Raw genomic sequence first — 19,709 nt, forward strand, 5'->3', positions numbered from 1 at the left:
TGTTCCTTTACTTTTTGCATGTTTATTACTCCCTTTATTTAAAAAAGAATGACCTCTTTTTCTTTTTAATCTATTCCAAAAAGAATGATCTTTTTTCTTTTTTTGGTAAAATTTTAAGTTTAACTTTTTACGTGGCATGTTTAAGGCTACAAGATTAAAGGGTATTTTAGTACATTTGATATAACTTTAGTCTAGGACTATAAGATGAAAAAGTTTCTTTATTTTTTTAAACTGATGTCAAGTCAAACTAGACTATTCTTTTTGAAAAAGAGGAAGTACTTTTATATAGAAGTATTGAGAACACCTTTGAATTTGGCGTAAATTATTAATTTCGTCCCCAAATTATTGCCAAACTTTAAAACACATATTTACTTGATTAACTAAACTTTGATGCACCACCGATTTGGCATATGACATATTAAGTGGTCTCAAACTCTTGAGGAGCATAAGACTCTTAATAAAAATCGAGAGAAGTGTTGAAAACACTTCTAAATTTGAGGAGAATTTAGAGGTGTATTCCATTCATGTTGTAAGATCAAGGATGTATTTAAGTTCAGTTAACCATCTAAAGAAGAATTTTTTAAGACTATTAATAGTTCAAAAATAAAACCAATAATTCACGACGAATTAAAGAGTGTTTTCAACTTGATATCTTTTCAAATCAATTATTGGCAAGTTTTTAACTTTGAATGCTAGAACTCTTTTTTTCAAAACATCATTATACATATAATTTTTTTGTACTATATATGTACTATAATGACTTACATTAATGATTAAACTAATAGGGAGGAGTTAAATAAAGAAGAAAGAAAACATATCAAAAAAAATAAATGAAAATCAACCATTGCTCTACATTAAAAAAGTCAAAAGCTCAAAATCAATCTCAACTGTACATACAAATTGTTTTGGACTTTCTTCTTTTTACATAGGCCAACTATTATCATCAACTTTGCCTCCTTGTCCCCTTCATACTAGACTAATCCCAATTTGCTTTTCCTCCAATTTTGACTATTTGGATGAAATGTTTTCATAATTTCTTCAAATGGAATCAAAATATCCTTAAATCAAGGATCTCAAACTAACTAGTCAAACATGTTGTCTAAGCTCCAAATGCTTGGGAATACTCTTCATAGATAAGGTAGTTTCTATCTAATTCCATATTGACATGAACTCTTCTACTCAAAATCCCTCTTGTTTCGGAATATGCGATCAAATTGCGAATTAGGAGATCGGTGCTAGCTTGACCATGTTCATCGCGTAGTTCACACTATGTCTTGACTCGATTAATCAAAAAATTGATAATAGCTTGATCCTGAATTATAATCCAAGAATAATATAGTAGACTAATGTGATTGGTAATGCTATCAACATTCCAAAAATAACCCTGAAATTCCAAAAAGATAAAATCTCTATTATTTAGGAAGTAAAAATAGAATTAAGATTCAAGAAACTAGGGGACATTTTACTTACGCAGTACTAAGAATAGCTGGATGAACATTGTACTCCTTAGCAAACACAAATGGAACAATCCCTTGTGGCAATGCAGCCTAATCAACATATGACATTTGAAAGAATTTCAGAAACAATTGTAAACAATTATTATAAAAATAGAAAGAAAAAAAAAGGAGAATACAATTTCTTCAAACTCAGAATGAAGTGTAGTATCTTTTTTTTATTTTATTTTTAACAATAGACTACATAAATTGATAATGAACATGAAGCACATATGTTGATACCAATATCAAATGACTCTTCAATAGTAGAATATCTGATACATGACATATTAATTTTAATATAAAAATAATTTTTAATTTCAAAATTCTACATTACACCCTCATCGAAATCGTGCATCGATCATTAAAAAAGGAAGTAGAATTTTGTCATATTTTATCTAATAATTTTTTTTTCAAATTAAACATGATTAGTTAGTTACCTGGACAATGGCGACATGGAGGAGGGTACCGCGAAGTCCAACGACAATAGAAGCGGCAGCCATAACTGCTGGGCCAGTCAGAAATCTCACTGCCATTGCAAAAGCAGCCACCGTGTTCCCACATGCTATTATCTTCGGTTGAAGAGCCATAAACAGACCTACCACATATAACATGTCACAATTCATTTAAATTTATGCTCAAATATTTAAATTCAGGTCGAAAAATTTAAAATTATTGTAAAAATATCCCCTACCAAATACAAATTCATATCCATGGCTCAATTTTTATATATTTAGTTAAAAATAAAGTAATACTTATTAGTTATTACTTACTACACCACAAGCGTTAATGATAATTTCAACTACTTTTACTAATTCCATTTGATCGACTTAAGCATTATGATTCACTAGTGAACTTAACTTTTATACTCTTTTTTTTAAAGAAAATAATCTTATTACATAGGGGTAGGGGTGTTCACGGATCGGTTTGGATCAGTTATTGGTAAAAATCATAATCAAATTAATTTAATCGGTTTTAAATTTATTAAAATCAAATCAAACCAATTAAAATATACATTTATTGGTTTGGTTGTTATCGATTTTGGTTTGATTTGATTCGATTATTCGGTTATTAACCATACACAAAAATAAAAGAAACTATTAATTCGAAATAGAAGAAAAGAAAATAATTCATTCAAAAAAAATAAATTGTCTTTGTGCCATTTTGAATGTTATAATTATTACACCAAAACTTTAATTATTTTTAACTTTCTGTTTATATTGTTAGCTAATCCAATGTACTAAACAACATAAACTTACTGAATAATGCATATGATAATGAGATAGTTGTGCAAATAAAAGACGTATCATACCTTACTATTTTAAATTAGTGTGCTGTATTTTTTGCATAAAAAAGTGTTCATAAAAAATAATATTATATATATATATATAATTTGTCGGTACGGTTCGATTATTTCTTTGATTTTTTTGAATAAAATCAAAATCAAATCAAATATTATCGATTTTTAAAAATGTAAAATCAAACCAAATCAAAAATTAATTGATTTGGTTTGATTTTATGATTTGAATTGATTTTTACTCAAATCATAAATATCTTTATATTAGGAGTAGAAAAAAGAAAAATAAGAAGAAGCATATTACAAAGTAGAAGATAAAATACTCGCCAAAAAAGTAAAAATTCAAAGAGTCATCCAGTTGAGTTACTAGATCTCCAAACTTTTATACATTACCATATATAATACCAATTCCCAAGTTTGACTACTCACCTAAGCTAAACATAGCCATTCCAAGGCCAGCGTCAGAGAGAATAGAGATTGATTCCTCTAGGATTTTAGGCATATGCACATGCCACCTACAAAAACAGGACAAAACAAAACCTAATTAATCAATTTCAAAAATCTAAAATATTTTCCCTATTCAATTAAAAAATGTTTCAAGAATTTGAGACAATTAATCATTTTCTTAATTCCATTGATTAATTTACCGGTACGAGATTAGGGACCAAATCAAACCAATGAGGCTCGAATACGTGTTCGGGTTTCGGATAAGCTTGCGCCAAACCATAATTAAAATCAAACGGGTCATGACACTTGCCGGAGGCATCTGTTTTCCGGTACCGGAATCTTGAAGTCCGGTAGCCCGAGTGTGTAGTCCGGTGAGACCCTCTTTCTCTTCCTTCTTTTCGTCGTTATTCTTACCACCACCCCCACCATTAGCACCACCAAAGGTGAATTCTTCGCCACCAAAATCACCAACTTGGGAAATGACTTCAAAAATAAAATTCGAATAATATTAGAAGGGTTATGCTAAGTTGACGGTCAATAAAGTACGGTAAACAAAATATAAAAAAATTATACCTTTGTTATCCCCATTTTGAGGGTGATCAGAGACCAACATTCTGATTTCTTTAGCACCATCAGACCGACAAGATTGTTCGTTGACACTAAAATCTGTGCCACCAAACACATGGAGGCCTGCGGCCTCCGACACTGGTGAAGCACTAGAGCTCCACACAAACATGTGGAGCTCCTTAGCATCATGATTAGCTTTAGCATTCTGTTGCTGCTGCTGTGAATGTACTTGTAATTGTTGTTGATTTTTCGTGTTCTTGGAAACTGTAGAAGCAATTTCCGGGTTTGGGGCCGGATAAGAAGTCGGCAAATTAGACTGTGCAGGGTAAAACCCGAATTTAGGGGAGCTCGTTAGAGCTCCCTGAGCACAGTTTTCTTCGAAGTTAGATGGTCTGGGAGTTGTATCAGCGGGACCAAAATTCGATAACCTCCCTGGAAACCCCATCATCGCGTAGAAATCAGTGTGGTTGAAATTCGACCCTCGTGGAGTCGGATTTCTTGATGAACTCATGCTATATATTTCAGCCCCAGTAAGATTTGACGGTCTAGGTGTCATAGCAAATGACCTCCTAGACACATTCGATTTTCTGACCGTAACATGAAGTTTCCCATCTTGTCCAAGTTCAGCATCCGTTTCAAGAAAATCTTGTCCATCCAACGAAACAACATCGGATTCAACCTTAAACGAAACAATTTCCCCTGCTGTTTCGGGGAATTGTTCCATGATCAACATCTTAGCACCGCGGTATTCGAATAAAAATAACAAAAGTGTGTACCAAATAATACATTGTAACACCACAACTTGTACCATTAAACTACCAGAATACTCACCATACATAGCAATCAATAAAGGAATTCCCATAACAAGTGTATTTGGAAGTGTCGAAAGTGAAAAAATTGTTATGCTCCATTCAAGACTACCATTTTTAGTCACGTTAGCCCATATACATAACACTACTAACATAATAACTTTTTGTAGTGTATCAGCAGCAATGAAACGAAAGTTCATTTCATAAGGGTTGTTCATAGAAATGAAGTGGAATGACAATAGAGGGACCGCGAAAATCGCGACAAAACGGTTGATCCCGGAGCATTGGTCCGGTGAGAAGATTTTCCACCACCGGACCGAGCCATACGCCAAGATCATGGCAACATATAGAGGGACAACTGCTGTCAAGACAACATAAAGATCATGCCAAGTTATCATTTTGCTCTTGGACACAAAGAAAGTTTGTTTTTGGTAAGAATGAGGAAATAGAAAGGAGAAGGGAGAGAGTGAAGTTACATAAGAATGTATATGTAAGAAGACTTATATTTATATAGGCAAGAGTGAGTGTGAAGGATCTGGTGGGGCGATAATCACTCCTTCATTAATGATCGCAAATTTAGAATTTAAATTTTAGATATGAAATCACATTTATTAAGGAGTATGTTACCCCTTAATGTAAGGTGCAATTCAAATTTAGTCAGCCCCAAATTAGGGGCGGAGCCACTTATTACTAAGGGGGTTCATCCGAGGCTCATTCATCGAAAAATGATATTATTTATACATGGTAAAAATAATTATTTATGTATACGTAGTAGATTTCGAATCACCTTCGGCAAGCTCATATGTCCACTTTTTCAAATTTTGAATTTTCTAAATCAAATTTTTAGCTCCGACACTGGCCCAATACAAGTATTGGACACCAAGAGAGAAATCATTAAAAAGAATTTTAAAAATTAAGGTTTGTTTGGTCATGGATAATTCTGTAAAAAAAAAAAATCAAAAAATTATTCGGACATAAAATTTATTATAATTTTTTGAAAATCACTTAAATTTTTTGGAATTCGAAATATTTTTTTTTTTTATAACTTTCACTTCAAAACAATTTTAATTTATATTAATATCCAATTACAATTTTAATTTTAAAAATATCATTTCCAAGTGTGAGTGTGAAGAACCAAGAGTGATAATCATTCTTTTATTCTTGATCGAGATTTTGAATTTGAATTTAAAGTGTGAAATTACATTTATTAAGGAGTATTTTACTCCTTAATATAGGAATTTATGGTGCAAATTTAAATTTAGTCGGATTCAATGCAAATATTGAACAACGAGTGAAAAATTATCAAACAAAATTAAAATTAGTGCATATTTGATCGTAGATAATTTTTACTTTTCTCTAGTAAATTATTTGGACGTAGAGTTATATAATTTTTCGGCATTCAACTTGAACTTGAATTCTGAATTTTTTTTGAATTTGAAAATTTCCAAATAAAAAATACTATTTTTCATAATATTTTCTTCAAATTAATCACAAGAATTTAAAACCAATTCCAATTTATGTTATTATCCAATTACAATTTCAATTTTATAATATCATTTTTAATTTAAAAATTACGTACTACTCCTTTTGTTTAAATTTATTTGTTCTATTTTTTTTTAATATATTTTAAAAATAATGTCTCTTTTACTTTTTAGCAGCTCAATAATTTTTTATTTTTTACATAACATATTTAAAATTACAAGATTAAAAATTCTTTGGACACATTTGGTTTTTGTTTTTCATATTTTACAATTCTAAGAATGGGAAGTGGGGTGATTGAACTGAAAATTTGGGACAAAGTGGGGACCAATTGAAATTAAAATTGGATGTGGACAAAGAAAAAGAAGATTTAGCTTAGTTTATATACACGTTATAGCATATAACATGTCTTGCTTTTCAGTTTTCATATTATTAATAATTCAACTTTTATAAAGCTAGCTAGCTAACTAGCTAGCTAGCTATCTATTATTATTATTATTATTATTATTATTATTATTCTTATTATTATTATTATTATTATTATTATTATCTTTTAGATGACTAAATAAAATATTAAACGAAAAATATTATATTATTAGTATATAAAAGTAAAAATTAATACTCAATCCCACTTTGTAATATTATATTATTAGTATATAAAAGTAAAAATTAATACTCAATCCCACTTTGTTTAGTCATTAATATGGGATGAACTAAAAAATTGTTTTTACTTACTACAATTTTTTTTCAAAAATATATTTAACTATAAAATGTAATAATTATATTCTTTTAAAATATCAAATTTATATTAAAAAGCTTGAGAAGGTGTTTCTCGAACTTTGGAACTTGCCCTTTTTTAGAAATAAAAATAGAATGAACAGATTTGGCATGGGAAATGATAGTAGCAGGTGTTAGATTGGCATGGGTTGTCTGTTGACATAGTAACATCTTTTATAAGGATTGTATAATTTTATGTATATAAAAAAAATTATTTAATCAATTCATTATTCACGTAGATGATATTATTCTTTTCATCATAATTTATGTGATAATATTTGATTATTTCTGAACACGTAATGCATTTTAAAGTTTTATTTTTGCATCTTCCTTACCAAGTTCGCCTACGTTAGGATTAAAATTCCTTGGAAGGGAAATTCGATTATGTCGAAGAATTAACACTCTTTTAGTACTAATGGTTGATCAAAAACAAGAAGTTTTGATTCATAAGGAATAATATTAACTACTGGTGTTGCTTACTATACATACTATCATGGCATTAATTAAGGAAAGGAAATTTTTTCTTACAAATTTATAGTCTAAAATAAGTCCTAAAAATTTATGTAACTATAAATCATTTCATTAAAGATAAAATAAAAGTTTTAAAAGTAAATTATAAAAATTATTTTTATATAAACTAAAAAGAAAAATATCACATTCATTATAATTAATTAATTAAATGCCAAATTCCTTCTAATACGACAAAATTGAATTTCTGCATTCGTTAAAAATTAAATGCCAAATTTCTTCTTATTCCAGATTTACTTATTGGATAATCAAATTCAAATCTTCTCCAACTTATTTGTCAGCCACTTTGACAACTCATACTATGTTCTAACTTGTCACGATCCCGATCCGCCGTGACTGACACCCACACTAACTTTTCGATGGGAGAACCATCTTTACAGCTTAAACTAACAATACTTGCAAAATATAAACCACTTAAAGATACGAAAGCAGGTTTAAATCAATAAGAAATACTGAATTCTCATAAACTTAGAAAAACAATCCAGTCAATGATCTCAACATGCGAAAATATCCTAGGACTTGAAAGTCATCGTACCAAAACTCTAAAACTAACAAGTCTGAAAAGGGAGTGCAACTCCCAACAGAAAATTATTAACAAACTAACCATTGTTTGAACGTCTAAGTCCTAGAAAAAAGGACTAGAACAAAAGAGAGAGAGTTCCAGCAGCTTGAAAGAACAACTCACCCTTGAACTCGAACACAACTACTCCTCTAGGTGAGGTCTCTCCGCAGCCGACTGAATATGCCTTGTACTCAATAAAAGACAGAGCAAGTGTAGTATCAGTACACAAAAGCAATAGTGTACTGGTAGGATCACGCGGTTAACCAGTAAGTGGATCATGAACAAGTAAACTCAGCAATAAATACATATATACATAACAACTAACTCATATCCCCTCAACATCACTTAGCAAGATCATAGTTCATAACCTCAATATCATAGAACTTCACATAAGGGTCCACTCAGAGGACCTCCAAACACTTAATCTATTTTGGAACGTGATATCTGATTCAAGACTTGTGTCGGCATGTGACATCCAATCCAACTATGTGTCGGAATGTGACACTCAATTCAATTATGTGTCGGAACGTGACTCCAATCCAAACATACAAGCAATCACAATTTCACAACCATAGTCAACATTATTTCACCAAGAACATGTTCATCACAAAGCAAGCCAACAAGTGTTCATTTCACACAATCTAGCATATTTTCTTATTCACATACACACATGCCTATCACGAAGAAATTTAACAAGTACATGAAATACATACGGAAAACATAACCATCACCTACCTCGAATTCGAGCTTCAAGAACTCTAAAGTTCAAGAGCTTTTCCTTTTCGGATTCATTCCTCGTGTTCTTAGTCTAAAGTAAGTTACATATACACAAAGGATCAATACACTGGCCTAATTCACATGAAAAATAACACAATTCTCCTCCTAGGCCAAACCCATGATCATAATCCCACCCTAAGGCTATTTCCTACCCTTGCCCACAGGCCAAAACCCTCCTACAATGATCACCCATCTTGGTTTACAAGCATTAGGAATTGAAACATGAGTTTAGGGAGTAAAATCCTTACCTTAAGCGTCGAAAATTAATGAAAATCGCCCTAGGTCGCCTCCTATCGTTCTAGAAACTGTTTTTGCAGAAATAGACCATTTTTGGGATTTTTTCTAACTTAAGTCGCGACTATTCAGCTCTGGCGGGATATGCGGAAACATTGGGATTGGAGTTTGATCTCCAAACCCCCATATCACAACACATACCCTTCTTAAAGAAGTATTAAATAATACCTTTCAAGCCAAGTCCAATTTTGGGAGTTTTACTCATCCGAATATGATTTCGCGAAGCCTTAAATGCTCCGTATTGTTTTGGATATAATCTTACCCAATAAAATTAGATATTCGATCCCCCACCATTCACAAGGTCACCCTAGACCTTACCTGACTCAAAATTCGTCCAAGTCTGGCCTAGGCTAAATTTTTTTGAAGTTACTGCCCAAATTGTTTTGGCTTAAAATCATTCTCCATTGGCCTATTCATACCGACGGGAATAGGTAGTTACATAACTACTGATAAATTTGAGACTTAAGCTTTAAAAAAAATATTACGACTACATTTGTCAATACGTTAGACATACGAATAAATTCTTATATTTATAATTAAAATAAAATAACAATAACTATATATACAGTGTAGTTGTTACTCCTACTTGTGTGAAGTTTTTTAAAATAAATTTAGCCCAAGACAGATAATATTACATTATATTGAAAATATTATTGGACTAATTTAGCCTAACTATTAATTTCAATGTTAATGACTTAGCCTCAGCGAAGCGTTTATGGAGCTAGCAAATTGATGGTGTGGGACTCTGATTAGAGTCTTTACCCAACAACGGGCCGATCCATAGAAGATTATAGGATAAGCAATAAAGACCTATAGTAATAGTTGAAATAAAAATTAAACTGGGTATAGTTCATAACGTTAATGGGCTGAGATATTTTGAAGAAAATCGTGCGAGTTTGATCCAAAACAGTTTCTGTCATGTAATTTTCACCTATTGTCCCATTTTGAGACAATTGTTTAATAAATGATCCTTTCTTTGTTTCTTGCAACTTATAAATCTTTTAGACCATAGTCTAGAAATCCCTATTAAGCAATCTAAAAATCTTATGAGAAAATGTTAGATGATGGTCCAAAATTTGTAATTTATTGCAATGTAATGATTCGAACTATCATTAATTAGAAAAGGAGAATTCGTAGGAAAATTATGCCAATCGGAACCCACCATCCTGTTAGAGTGGGATAAATTCTGCCACGGTGGCACTGCTCTAGCGAGATTTAAGTCGCAAATTCTTATTTCCCCTCTTTTTCCTAAGTGCAAGTTAGAGGATAGGGTTACCCCAGGAACTCTCAAAAAGGTTGCTCTAGACTTGGGAAGGAGAAGGAAGGGATTTTAGCACAAGAAAGGCTCCAACCAGTGGAATTCAAGCCTATCTTCGCCCGTCTAACAACTGGAATCTAGAATTGGAGCCACGATAAGCTACTTGGCACCCAAGTAGGCTAGGTTTCCTTCTCTAAGTAGTTTAAATGTGTGCCCATTGCATAGTATAAGAGATATTAATGGAAGGTTTCATGGTTAGGCCTTCGAGCACACACTATGGGTAGAAATACGGGTAATCTTAGTGATTAAATATGATGTGACCTGGGTAGGCAAGGACTTTCTGATGAATTTAGGGTAAGTAATGGTCTTGTCTTTTCGTATTGTGTTATATGTGCTTGTATTTGCCTCAAATCGTATGTATATTGGTGAGGAGATGAGAAAGCATGAAATAAATCATCTAAGATGACCATTAATGTGATTTTGTGCAAGGTATTTATGCTGGATAATTGTGATTGTTCAATCTACTTATTGTAACTGTAATTATAGATTGGTTATGCTTGTTGGGATCAAGTGTCACGTTCCAACACATTCTTGAATTGAATGTCACATTTCGATACATTACTGGATCGGATCTCACATTTCGACACATAATTAAATTGGATGTCATATTTTGACACGCTGTTAGTTTGAGTTTAGGTCCCATTAGATGGCCAAGAGTGTGTGTTGACAGTCCTGTGAGAGGACCAGTTATTATCTGTCATTCTGTCGAATAGTGTGCTTATATGTATAGAGGCTGAGATGTTGATATTATTGTAAACAATCTCACATGTTCGGTGATGGATTTGAGTTTAGGATTGGGAGGAAGTATAGTACCCTCTAGGATTACGAGTATATAAATTAGGTGACCAGGTTGTAGTGTCGATAGTCTCCCATTGAGATCATGCATATGAGTAGAGGTTGTTTTATTACATTGGGGGTCGGCTACTTAGAATATAAACTCCAGGTGGTAGCAGAATGTAACTGGCAAGTGAGGATCAGAACTGTCCAAGAGTTGGGATTGTAGGGTGACCAAGTTCTGTATAGGGAGCAAGTAGCCGATCTAGAATGGTTGGTAAGGTCTTGTTTACTAGTAGGAATATGTTAGGGATAGGGTGTTGTCATATGGTCTTATGAGTGTGTAAGTCTAGAACAGTGGACTTAGTGGTAAGGTAGTTTCGTAAGACTCACCTATGCTATAACAAGCATATTTGGAGGTACGGTTGGAGATCGAAATGGACCAATAGCTAATAAAGGAGTGACTTATTACAAGAGTTTGTGGGAGGAGGTGAATGTGAATTAATGGGGGGGGGGGTCGGTGGTGTAACTCCTTGTTGCTTATGTTCTTCCTGTTATTTCCTATATATTATATTGTGGGTATCGAGTTAACTAATGATGCCTACCAATACGCGTTGTTTGTATTGATACTACTCTTGCTATGCCACTTGGTATAGTCTGGTTGCAGGTTAGTGATGTTTCTTAGGTGAATACGAAGGCGAACCTCTAACAACTTCTATCCTCCCTTCCTTATGTTTGGAATTGTGTCATTTATTTTATTTATGATCTGCCTCTGTAGAAGCTCTTGTACTTATTTTAAACTAGTATTATGGGGGGGTGTTAGATGATTTTTGATTAGACTTGAGTCTTTAAATTAATGCAAACATCTTTATAACTTTTCAGGCTCATTATTGTACTCTCTTCAACTTCCGCATTGTTAATTCTTTTTAGGGAATTAATGGTTCTCCTGCTTAGATGTTAAAGTAGATGTCCGCATGGCCCGATGGATTGAATCGTGATATATAAACATTAGATTCCAATCTAAATTTATATGTTATTGTAAATGTTAAACAATAATCTAATATTTTTTTCTACAAGATTAAGCATTAAGTAAATAATTCGAATGAATCTGACATTATTCGAAAATAGTAATTTTTGAATGGCTATATTTGACATTACTTTTAATAATGATGACAATAGTATAATGATAACTTAAAAAAAGATATTTATGTGGATCAATCAACAATATCACATCGTATTAAGTATATATTTAATTTTTTTTAACCTACCATAAACATATTAAGTTGCCTTTTTCTTTCTTTTTCCCCTTTTTTTTCATTTCAGGTCAAAGTTTGGTATAATGAGTGCTGTAAAGTGAGAGAAGGGGTCCTCAACCTGCAAATTATTGAATAATAAAGTAGACTCTGAAAATGATATTGGCCAATAAATTCAATAATTGGTCAAAAATTGAGAGGGAAATCAAAGATTAGAAGTTTGTTAAGGAATTTGTTTGGATTATTTATTCTAACAATATTTCACGTGCAATAATTTTGGTGAATTTAGGCTTTTTGGTCCACAATAGGAGTAGCAATCACTCTCTTGTGTTAATTTGCTTTTATTATATTTTTCCCATATTTGTAACTTTGAAAATTTGATGTTGATATCCACATTTAGGAAGGAAACAAATTGTGTTATTGAATTATGATCGGATGGTTGAGATTTATCAATTTTTAATCAGAGATTTTGATTTTGAGTTACTGAGAATTTAAAAAAATTATATTGGGTGCATCACCCCTCATAATCCTATAATATACAAATCTAAATTTAACCGAATTTCAATATAAATATCGGACATTGAATAAGGAGAAAAAAATCATGTTAGTATCACCTTTCTTTTCTCTTTTAAAAGTTTACATCAGTAGTGTATTTTAACTTGTTGTAGCAAACAATTCATCTTATTTTTAAGATTACTAATTATGTTTTTTTATGAAAAAATACATATAGTTATCTTTTAGTTGATCTAATATAAATTGTAGGCAATATTTTTATATATTTCTTTTTGTTTAGAAGTTTTTGTAAAAAGATAATTGTTTGGTTTGTCATTGACATACTTTTACTAATTTATCATACAATAAGATAGTTATTTTTTCTTTTAGGAAGGAAAAATATTAAAGATAATTTTAGTACCTTGTACAGAACTCCTCAACTCTCAAGTATATAGAATTATTGAATCGGTTATATAAATTTTTAAGATAATGATTTTAGAATGTCACTTATGAATCTGGTTTCTTTTATCTTCCGTAGAAAAGTTACTTTCCTGAATTTTAAGAAATTTATTTTAGAAAAAAATATTTTGATTGACAAAATATTAAAAAATTTAAAAATATTTTCCTCCAATCATGATATATAGCAAACTGTTAATTAACTTAAGATTAGCTCTATGATAGTTCAAATAAATTACTTGTTCAATTATGCAAGTTGGGTTGGAAATATAAGTACATAACGGACAAGTCACCTATTTAAAATAATTATTGGTTAGTTAAATATACATATAAAAAAACATACATTATTTTGTGTTTAAAAATATATATTTATTGATTATTATTTTGATGTGTAGCTATAGAATATAGGTTTCATACCTACCAGATTCACGGACATAATTAATTTAATAAATGTTAGTTACAAATTAAACCACCATATTATTAATATTAATATATAAGTAATAAATCCAATAAGATAATTGTAGCCTGTAGGCATTTATTTATTGTTTACTGGTTTGTCTCTAATAACATTGAATGAGGTCTTGACACGTGAAGGATGATATCCAATTGAACCCCTAAATTCAGTGATAAATTAACCCAAAATCAGCAACCATGTTGGCTAATTAAAATTTATACACATGCATTTCTGCACCTAAATAAATAAAAAAATAATCAAATCACCCTTTGAAACTCCATGATTAACATTATCAATACTCATAGGTTGTGGTGCAGTGGTGGAATTATTTCACTCTTAATTAGAGGTCTCAAATTCGAACTCTAGGTATAAAAAAATTCTGATAGGAGCATCGCCACTTCTAAATGAACCCTACAGTGTGTGATCCGGATTTAATCGGGGTTATAATGTAGACTCCGAATATAGAGTAAAAAACCAAAAATACATAAAAATACAAGACTTTTTTTGCTTCTGGCAGAAATACAAGGTAAGGCTGCGTACAACAGACCCTTGTGGTCGGGCCCTTCCCCGAATCCTGCGCATAGCGGGAGTTTAAGTGCACCGGGCTGCCCTTTACTTTTTTTGCTTCTAAATATCTTCCTCACGGGCCTATCCTCACCTTCTATGGATGTGTTTTGGTACAACGAAAAATATTTTTTGAAAAAACATTAATAAATTAATAATTTTTAAATTATTAAATAATAAATAAAAATATTATCTCAAAATATTTTATATAATTCATGTAAATATCTTCTTCGATATCTCCGTCTAAATTTTAAATAAATTTGGTTGTATATATATTAGTTTAACTAAGAGAGGACTAGCCCTTCCAAATTTTATTAATTAATATGGAAGTAAAAAAGAATAAAGTTCTACCTATGAGTTGGGGCCTTGTGGGATTGGTTAGTTTATAGAACCTTGAAGAATAATATCTCATACGGAGATATTCAACTCGATTTTATTGTTAACATTATCTCTAATCACATGAATTAAATCCAATGTTTTTGGTTTAATTACATTTTTTATTGCTTTGGTATTGATAAATTTTGATTTTAATCGTTATGATATTCAATTAAAAATATTTGACTTTTAAATATTTGAAATGTGTATTTTTTAATTTTGATCACTTTCTTTGTGAATAACCACAATTTTTGTGAAGTATTACTGTTAAACTAGTTAATTATGGTGTATGTTGAATTTGTAGTATTACTCTATATTTGAGGGTAATATACTTCTAAAAAGTCTAAATATATCATGTTTTCTAAATAAAGGGACCAAAATCGCCCAATTTAATTAATTAAAGATTAAATAAGCTAAATCATATATCAGGAAAACAAAATTATAATTTATATATACAAGAAACCAAAGGTGCTATTATCCTGCGTGTTTATATTGAGAGTATAAAGAAACAATAAATTGTTTTGGTTTGGAAAATAAATATTTTTCTTACCAATACTTTCAACATTTTAGAATCAATTTTTTTAAAATATTACTAACTAGCATTTTTATTCATCTTTCAGCAAAAAGTCGCACAATGATTTTAGGGGTTGTACTCTTTATCAATTTTTTAAAAGGAGGCTGTGTTGGAACTCATCCTGGGGCGGGGCTTTAGCAAAACGCCTCAAGACTTAAGTGTGAGACTCACATTTGTAAGACTTATGTCTTAAGTGTCCGACTGTCCCAACGCTCGGGGCTTGCCTAACAGATCTTACATAAATTATGTGTTAAAATATTTAGTTAACATTGTTGACCCCCATAATTCTTGAATAAATGAATGATACTTAATAATTTTTAATCTATAGTGATAAGAAGATTGAGAATAACTCAAATAACAAGTTGTAGTATCACATTTTCACTATTTAATAAGACTATTAAGGTGATTATATATTACGTAACATTTCTTTTAAAAATACACAGCGAAATTTTACTTTTTCACTTATCATTGGTCTTCATGATTTTGTCATATATCTCAAAATTATCATATTTTTATTTAGCTATTTGAAACTAATTTTATTTTTATTCATGATGAAGTGATATTTTTATTATAATACTAGTGAGTTTTATTGATTATTTTCTTTAGGGGAGTAAATTGTATAGTATGATTAAAACTATTTTGAGAAATAATGATTCTTTTATTATTAGAAAGTTAAGATATTAGATTATTTATACGTGTCTAGTCATGTTAGAAGTTTTATTTTCTATGAGTTTCCTTAATTATATTTGTAATTATTTCAAATTATTGATGTATTTTTATAATTTTTTGTTATTATATTATTATATCATATTGTAAATTAAAAATTTAAACATTCATAATTACGCCCCACGTCTCGAGGCTTACGCCTCGTCCTATACTAAATAAAACACCTCGTCTCATGCCCCCGCTTTTTAAAACAGTGCTCTTTACAACCAACCATTAATTACAAATGATTTGAATTAGTATCTCTAAGTAAGATTAAAGAAAATATTAAAGGTACACAAGTTATTTGATAAGTACACAAAAGTCATTGAAGGTTGAAATGGGGGCGGGGGGGGGGGGGGGGTGAATATTAACTTTAGCAAACAGATTATGAAGTAAGTTGATAATGATAAATGGAGATAAAAGCTAACTTTGCTCCTATTTTTATGGGTCCATCCCCTCCACTTTAAGGATTTATTTTTTTTAAAAAAAAGAGTTAAGAGAAAAAAATATATTTAAACTATTCCACTTTAGTAAGTTTCATACCTGAATTATTGAGAGTATGAATTTTCTACCTAAATTTTCACCTAATGATTAGCGAAACACATGTAGATGTTGATTAGACCAAATGCTTGTCTAGAAATGCTTCTAAGTGTGTTTGTTCATAAAATCTTCGTCCACCTAGCATACATAACGACTCTATTTGTTGAGATATTAATTTTTTTAATTGACTTCTTTAAAAATCCTAAAATCTCCCCTTTTAAGGTGGAGATAGAGATGTCACAGTAGATACGAGATCCTGCTAAGAAGGTGGAGAAAACAATGGTGAATGTCACAATTGGAATAAATTAATTTATAGGATGATAATTTTAATCTTTAACCTTAATTTTTAACTTAATATTAATTATTTATTTAGATTTGCCACGGTGAAATTAGTTATCCACATGAAGTGTCACGTGATAGAATTTTTTAAACAAAAGAAAGAGTGTACACACATATATGAAATTAGTCGAGGTATCATGTTTTGCTAACCATTGTGTGCTAATTCAGATAGAAAACTTACACTTTTAATAATTCAAGTATGAAACTTAAAAACTAATAGTTTAGGTGTGTCATCTTGGCGGAAATTGCTTTAAAATTGGAAACCTACAGGTTTTTTGACCCTTAATAATAATAAAAAAAAAAGAGTGAAAAAACGGTTGTTATACGTGTGAACAAAGTGAAATGAATCTTATCTCTAGCTATATGATAACATGCCCCAAGTCATTTGATGCATAGAATTGTCTAGTCATGTCCAACATTAATAAGCTTTAGTTGTCTTACAAAAAACTAAAGTAGGTCCCTTGTCTACTTCCAAGCCCTTCAATGAGGGTAACAACTTTTTAGTGTTCACTTTTGGATGAGAAACTTCTAACAAATAGACCAACTACTAGTTTGAAATTAGACATAAAAAGATTGATTGGTACTATAGTTTTACGTCTCAATTTTTTGTTCAAATATTTATTTTCGATGGACGTGTCGATAAGTTAGGTGAACTCCATTGGTCGTGGTTGATTCCATTGACATGTGTTAGTGGAGGTAGGGCTCGGATTTCGTTTATTGAATTACATCTTGGAATTCTTTGTATATTTATTTTTTGAATTTCGTTAGTGGAATTTTGATTCTTAGAAATAAATTGATCTTAAATGTAAAGAGATGTTTCGTTTTAAGTTTTTTTTTTCTTTCTCAAAACATATTATATTATTCTTTTTTGCGATAAGATAATAATTTCTTCTATCATACACTCATATAGATCTCACAAATGAAAAATATTGAAGAAAAGTAACGTATCAAAATAACATGGATTAATAATTGGCTTCGACAAATAATAACATGAATTATTTTCTCAATGAAATGATTTATGAGTCCATCTTATGTAGTTATATATTCGAATTGATCATTTCGTTTAAAAAGAATGAAGGGATTTGGATTATAAGAAATCTAACTTTCTAAATTTTCACTTTCAATTTAGACATTGATTATTTCTTGTTTTTTTAAATAACATTACATGATTATAAACTAGATAAAAATTCAAATAACTTACAATTTATAAGATTAAAAATAGTTTTTAAAAATTAATGAAGAAATTGTGTTTTTTTTTTAAAAAAAAAAGCTATTTAGAAGACGACCTTCCTTCATACAATAACAAATTGATGAAAAATGTCCATTTCGCTCTGACTAAAAGAATCACAATATCATTAATAAAGAAGTTAAATACTTTCTTTTTCTTTTCACTTCATTTCTTTAAAAAAGTTACAAGCAATACAACAACAAAATACTCGAGAGTTTGATTTTGATACACCCTCGACTTAAATAAAACATTTTAAAATAATTTGAAAAAGGACATAAAAAAATATAGCAAAAGTTTTAAAAATGATCTCAAAACATAAAAATCTATATCTAAATTCACTCTTAAAAAATTAGCTTATTGACCTTTATACTTTTGTCATTCTTTTCTAGATGTAGGAAATAATTAATACACCATTTTTTATTTATTTATATATTAACTTTTCTCAAAAGTTAAGCCTTAATTTTTCTTTTCTCAATATTTCTAGCTCATTTGGTTGGGAAAAATTATCCCAAGATTAATTATTTTGGAATTAGTTATTCAGATTATTATTTTATTATCAATGTCGAATAATAATAATAATAATAATACAATTCTGAGATAATTAATATCAAAATAATTTATCCATTAATTTTACCTTAACCAAATACAAATAAACTCATCTAACAAAATTAGTTATCATTTATCCGCGTACCAATTGAGCCCTTAATTTTTAATGGCATAATACAAAAATATATTTTTTAACTTGGCCTCATCTGATATGTATGCTCTCCATCTTTAGGTGTGAACAAGTAGACAAATATATCATAATTGGTGTCCTACTTGACGTGTCTTACATGGTAATTTACATCCTACATGGCTCCTAGGTGTATTATGTGGTTACTTGTCCACACTCAAAATTGGAGTACACAAATATCAATTGAAATAAGTTAAATGACATTATGTATGAGTGTCAAAATGAGTCCAAACATAGGTAATCTGCCCAACTCGCTCAGAATTTTATGGATTGAGCTCGAGATAATTTGAATCGAACCAATCTCAACCTATTCAAGTCTTAACTCATTTTAAAAGAATCTTCAATTGAACTCAATTTAATATTCAATTTCAATCCATATTAACACTCTTTAATTGCATTGGTAATATGTATGTTCTCATATTAAAGGTATGAATTATTATTTATTTTATATCTTCTAGTACTTATCTATCGATTTGTAACTTACTTTTTTTTATTTCTTAAGTTGAAATTCAAATTGTTGTTATAAAAGATAAATAACAATGTGTTAAAATTATTGAAATTAAGCGAATCGAATTGAGCGGGTCATGACCTAATCCGATTGTTAGCTCATTAAAGCCCAACTAATTTGAGCCCAAAATAAATTGAGAAAATGGCACATAGTGGACCATTAGAAAAAGGAAAAATTATAGAACTAGTCAAAATTTCTAACTTATTTATTGAAAATAATTACAGTTTAAAAATATTATTAAAAACAACTACATTATACTTTTATAGCAAATTAAAGTATCCTAATTTATTCCCTAATTTTCCTGAACTGATACCCATTTTGGGGGGCAAAATTAAAACAAAAATTATTGCCCGCATTCTCTCTCCT

The 19,709-nt window shown here is 30.2% G+C and overlaps 1 protein-coding gene across 1 annotated transcript; it reads right to left on the minus strand.

Moving 5' to 3' along the window:
• Positions 1-790: 790 nt before the first annotated feature.
• LOC129871447 (auxin efflux carrier component 3-like) lies at positions 791-5,073 on the minus strand. Its single transcript, XM_055946357.1, has 6 exons — positions 3,811-5,073; positions 3,438-3,720; positions 3,220-3,305; positions 1,934-2,091; positions 1,471-1,547; positions 791-1,384 (listed from the first exon to the last, which is right to left on the minus strand). The coding sequence occupies exons 1-6, from the start codon at positions 5,009-5,011 to the stop codon at positions 1,318-1,320; spliced, it is 1,872 nt and encodes a 623-aa protein (XP_055802332.1). The 5' UTR covers positions 5,012-5,073; the 3' UTR covers positions 791-1,317.
• Between the last annotated feature and the right edge of the window lie 14,636 nt (positions 5,074-19,709).

Source organism: Solanum dulcamara, chromosome 10 (assembly GCF_947179165.1).
Source record: "Solanum dulcamara chromosome 10, daSolDulc1.2, whole genome shotgun sequence".
Classification (NCBI taxonomy): Eukaryota; Viridiplantae; Streptophyta; class Magnoliopsida; order Solanales; family Solanaceae; genus Solanum; species Solanum dulcamara.